The following is a 5,615-nucleotide window of genomic DNA, read 5'->3' on the forward strand; positions in this document are numbered from 1 at the left end:
CAGTAAAAAGGTAAACAAAGAGGACGGCTCACGTGTGTTCAGCCTGTGGTATTCAATTTACTCAGAAACATTAAGGGTTAAAGATGGAACAAAAAAATACATGAAATCAGAAGATATTTATTTATTTATTCATCAAATATTAGATTTTGTCATTGAAGCTGTTTTGACAAAAACAAGTAAATCTGAAAAAACTCTCATCTTGTGAGAAAAGAGCCTGGAAGACTTTCAAATCAGGGAGTACAAAGTATAAAATATACATCATATTTTTTGTTGTTTTCATGGTAACATGATATGTTGCAGCAAAGTGCCGTCCCATTCCTATTTACATCATTTCAAGCCCTCACAGTCTCTCGCACTCACCCACTTACCAGGTGACGTCAGTAAATCCTTGAGGGTTGAGGGTTTAGGGGGGACATTGGGATTTGGCCTGGGATTGGGCCAGTCTTTGATGTGACGCTACATACTCCGGTACGCTAGGTGGCGGTATAAACCTCATAGGCATGGGTTGACACCCCCTATTGAACGAAAAGAAGTAACGCATTCACAACATCCGGTTGTGAAGCCGCGTAAGATGGTAGTCTCAAGGTTGCCGTCTGCAGCGCTTTCTCTAAAACAGGTAAATACACACAACAACAGAAGGAGCACTATACTTCATATCACTAAGAGCTGGACTGGTTGTCACACTATAGGCCATTTCACAGTTGTAATGCAATTCCGGTCGACAGCAAGTCCTATGCTATATTGCTAGCTTGTTGGCTAACGCTAGCGTTACGTCTGTAGAGAATTGCTAGCTGCAATATGTTTGTCCATGTATAAACGTTTATACAATTCAAGGAAGACTTTTGTCTGTTTTGCAACTCTTTTCGGTCGCTCTGTTAAAGAAACTTAAACAAATTTAGCATTTACTGGCACGTAAGCTACTACCACGGAGGTGGTATTAGCAAACAAATAACGCTACTACAGATAGTCAAAACATACTCATACGGAGACATTTGCCTGCCCACATTTTAAAATGTGCCTTTATGAATGTGTTAGTTCGGGTATATGATTATCTGGTAAATACATGAGTCCGGCTTTGATATGTCAATGGCACATGACAACTCAGCAACACACGTTCCTCCAGGCTGTTTGCAGGGCTAGCTAGTTTTCAGGCTAAACCAGTGTTAGCATCTAAGTTAACTTCACCAGGCAGTCGACACTGTTTACTCCAACGTTTAGTTCAGTCCTTGCATAATATCACATGGAAGTTCATTTCAACTTGCGCAAGAGTCTGTGCTATGACAAGGAACTGTTATATTGTGATATTCTGATTATTCTTGACTCTCCCAAGCAGACTTTTCACAAAAATGTGTTTTTAGCTGGCCTGCTCAGGCTGCTGAACTGTTGATTCTTTGACAGTTTTTACAGAGACAACGGGTTTTGGGGATTTACAGAAATATGATGAGGACCATACGGAAGGTACCAGACGAGGCAGACAGGAAGTACCTCAGTGACTGGGCAAGAGACGAGTTCAAGAGGAATAAGAATGCCACAGACAAGGTAAGAAGATGTATAATGTGTTCCATTACATAGCCAGGGCGCCTAGAACTGCCCTGCCTGTCTGTTGGATCGAGTGAAGAGCTGATGTCATGTTCAGAACAGGAGTTACGTTAATCAGGATATTATCTAAAAGTTGGACCTAAGTTTACGTCCACACTTATATGTTTCTGCGTCCACACTGGCGTTCCGGCACTGTTTTCGGAAGGATTTCCATCCATACGGAAGCATGAAAACGAATACCACATGACTATTCGTGTACACTTGGTATGCGGGTGTCAGTGTAAACAGGAAGTATATTGTTTGCTTAGTTACAGAAAATACAACAGATACTTAAGATCGTCCTCTATAATCTGCCTTTATAAACTCAGACACTTCTCCAAAAAACATTTTTAAACTTAGTCACAACGCTGCAGGTCTTTCTCTATCCCTCTCAAAGACGCACATCAAATGTACTTTGAAATGAACACTTACAAATAGGGGTGTCACGGATCACAAACCTCACGGTTCGGTAAAGAACTTTGGGCTATAGTCTTACATGAAAACAAAAATATTGAATATGTCCAATTTGATACAAAATGAAATCAATAAATAAAAATAAAACATTCAAGAATACTCAATTCTGATATCCTCGGCCTTTGATCAATATTGAAAGAAAGAAACAGCCAGTGAGCTAGCTTCCACTGTTTACATTGAACTGAACTGCTCGGCAACAACTTGGGTCTGTGTTTACTTCCTGTCAGGTTATGCCATTCAAATACACAATAATGTTTACCATTACTGTGACATTATTTTCAAAAAGATGAGAATATCTCCATTGTCTGGGGAGAGGGTCGACCTTTCTGTGGTGACTTGAATATTATTGGGCCTGTCTAGCTTCACTCTGATGCTTCTGTCAGCACCTGAACCAGGTGTGTGTGTGTGTGTGTGTGACGCTCACAGAGGGGGCGTGTCTACAGCGCCGGACTAAGAATCACTCCGCCGTGGTGAAAGCAGTCTCTACAGTCTTTTCCTTCTCATAGAGGCCTGGAACAGCTTCACACTGAAGTGGGTGCGTAAGTGGATTTCGTAGCGTGGCTCAAGCATTTTAACCAGATTTAGAAATCCTTTGTTTTCTACACCGGAGTGTCCCCGTCGCTGACAGACCGGATGGCGTCTCTTCATGTGCGTGGACATGCCGATGTTTTGCCGTTGTCGTGTCTCTCTCTTTAAATAACGCCGACATACCGTAACTGTTTGTCCACCACCCTCATCCGTCATTATACGTTACAGGGAAGACAAAATGTTCCCAAACTTGCGACTTAAATGACGCCGCGGCTTCTGACGTTCCTCCGCTCGCCATGACGTCACCGTTAAATGCTTCTAAGCTGCTCCGTTCACGTGAACACACTACTGCTTTATATCTGTTCACTGACACTCTGCATTGATATTCGGGGACTTGTTACTTGACAAGGAACAGCAGCAGTAGAACTTTATTACACACTATGATGATTACGCTGTAAAAAAAAAATACTCTTGATCCGCGGTTCACAAGTGATCCGAACCGTGAGGGCTGATCGGTGATCCGTGACACCACTACTTACAAATCAAAGTTTGCTAGATTACGGGTCAGTATATTTGGTCAACACACGTCTCTCACTCATTTTCTTGGTCTCGTCGTTGTCTGCTGTCACACTCGTAGCTCTGCCGGCTGGCTGGAAGTCCCCGTCGTATTGGAGAGCATTTATGCTTTTGTTTCTCAATAGTTCTGCAGAACAAGCTAAGCATAAATAAGAAAAGTCCTCCACTGCTTGCGAATCGCTCCAATAGCTGCTCGCTTCCATCGCATGTCGGCATTTGTAACATTATAAAAGGCAGAATTTAACTGCACAATATCTGTTAGTACAGACAGCACAGTCAGCAAAGCCTGTAATGCGTTATCCATATTGTATGAACCTCTAGTAATCCAGGCTGATGTAGTTTTTCTTCCTGCGGTGTGACGAAAGGACATGTCATGGCTGCTAAGAACCAATCAAGTGGCGAACGTGGGCGTCTACGCCATCGTTCACACTACGAGGTAACCTCGGGGTTTCCAGACTTAAAAAGCTTTGGAAGCGTTTCTAAACTATTTCCTTTTCGGTGCTCTAAAACTCTTGAGTAGTGTGGATGCTCAGTGTAAACGTTGCAAAAGATGGACGTGGATGTAGCCTTAAGTTACTTTCATCTGAAACGTCTTAAAAGAGGAAGATTGTTGAAACTTGATTGTTTCTACATTCTGAGAAGATTAGGAATTAATCAAAAATGATGGAGAAAGTATTAATTTTGATACATATTGTTGCAATGGGTTATAATTTAGTGTAAATGAATTCATGAACTTAAAAAGATAATCTAAACTCAAGGTCTGCTGACTTGCCTTTTCTGTAGCTTTTAAGCACATCAAACCTTTGGAGATAGTCTGTGTAGAGACAGTGTACTTAGTTTCCCAGCATCCTCTTCTGTCTCCATCACTGCTGTTTTCCCTCTCATTGTTCCTTCAGGATGCCATCCGTATGATGATCACACAAGCTAACAACCATTTAGAGGAGCTGCAGACGTCTATGGCTTTGGCCGGCAGTTAAACACCGGGACCTGCTATGGACTGATCTGGATCCGTACTCTGGAGACTCTAAGCGGGGACAGGGACACCTGATCAGAGTAGTCATTGTAAGTGACCGATGCGGAACTTATGGACACTCTGCTTTAGCTGGACGTGTTGTTAATGGATGGATTGATGGAACTGACCCAAGGGCATCATCCTCTCCTTTCCTGTGCTGCTGTTCAGCGGTGAGGATCATGAGAATGGAAGCTCATTAATCTATTGTTTGTGCTGTATATTATATATATTGTAAGTATTAAAGAGGAACTAATGAACATGAACTCAGAATTCTCTTTTTTTCAAAATACAAAATGTTTTCTGGCATCATCATACAAGGTAATTTACCGGTATTCATATCCACAGAGTTATCATCACCATGTATGAGCTTCACTACATCAAACGTACAGCAACACAACTCTGAACTTTCATAATGGCCTCAGGCCCAAAATAGATTGTACCGGTAGGTAAGTTCTAGTTGATGAAATAGATTGTTTTTATATGACAGACCTTTGAGTGGCAGCTTATTAGTAGTTATCACCTCTTAAAGAAATAGCAATTTGGACTACTGGCCACCCATAGATTCTTGTAATAAGCTCCCAAGTACCGGTAGTGTTTGAAGTGACTATTCTAATAAAATTCATTGCAAGTATTATGTAATTGTTTTCCCATTATCTTATTCAGTTTGTCGGGCCAAACTATATTGCTTTAAAATGAAACATTTGTGTATTTGACCATTTTCTTATTTAAAGCCACTACGAAGAACTTTAATTTGTGTTGAGTTTGACATTCCTTGTGGACAAAAGAGTATTTGCGAGCATTAGACTTGCTTTTGGAAATCTCAAGTATGTCCTCGCTCAGTCCTGGTTCTCCTGCGCCTCCCTTGTCTCCAAAGGCCCAGCTATACTGCCTGGGCCTCCAGCAGCGTATGTGGTGGACTCTTCATGGACTAAAGGACTTAATTCAAACGGGGCTGGTGGGGTAGTGTGAAGTCAACAAACTGTTATGGGACTCACAGGGGTTTACTCTGAGGCTGTGTAACACCGGTAGTGTAACCATGGTAACGAAACATCATTTTTGGGTGTCGGTGGTGTGCAGCCCAAAAGAAAAAGACGCATGCTCACTTTGTTAATCCCGGCGCTTCTACAGTATGACTGAACCTGCCACATGTGTATTCATAATTGAAAATGAGCATAATTAACAACCCAATAAACTATATAGGGCTCTGCGTTCTGCCCCATATGTACTATATTATACACATTTATAACTGCGTCAGCAGCAGAATAAAGGGACCCGCTAATGCCAAGGAATGGGGAAAAATAAATAACCAGTCACTCATACAACTCAAATATTGCATTTGAAAACAAAATTATAAATACAAGAAAATTGGTTAATGCTTCAAGTTCTCCTAAACCACTGTAGAACAAATCTGTCCATACAAGTGGTGCTTGCATGATGCCGATTGACT

General features: G+C 41.5%; 1 protein-coding gene across 1 annotated transcript; it reads left to right on the forward strand.

Moving 5' to 3' along the window:
• The first annotated feature begins 542 nt into the window (after positions 1 to 542).
• On the forward strand, positions 543 to 4,431 carry LOC306797525 (LYR motif-containing protein 2-like). Its single transcript, XM_079297448.1, has 3 exons — positions 543 to 616; positions 1,399 to 1,539; positions 4,053 to 4,431. Exons 1-3 carry the CDS (start codon positions 572 to 574, stop codon positions 4,131 to 4,133), a joined length of 267 nt encoding a protein of 88 aa, XP_079153574.1. The 5' UTR covers positions 543 to 571; the 3' UTR covers positions 4,134 to 4,431.
• Positions 4,432 to 5,615: the final 1,184 nt, after the last annotated feature.

The sequence above is a fragment of the Melanostigma gelatinosum genome, assembly GCF_949748355.1.
Source record: "Melanostigma gelatinosum genome assembly, contig: scaffold_439, whole genome shotgun sequence".
In the NCBI taxonomy this organism is placed as follows: Eukaryota; Metazoa; Chordata; class Actinopteri; order Perciformes; family Zoarcidae; genus Melanostigma; species Melanostigma gelatinosum.

Coding starts and splice junctions, on each gene's coding strand:
- LOC306797525 (XM_079297448.1), top strand. CDS start 572: ATGGTAGTCTCAAGGTTGCCGTCTGCAGCGCTTTCTCTAAAACAG. Junction 617..1,398: donor CAGCGCTTTCTCTAAAACAG/GTAAATACACAC, acceptor ATTCTTTGACAG/TTTTTACAGAGACAACGGGT. Junction 1,540..4,052: donor ATAAGAATGCCACAGACAAG/GTAAGAAGATGT, acceptor TTGTTCCTTCAG/GATGCCATCCGTATGATGAT.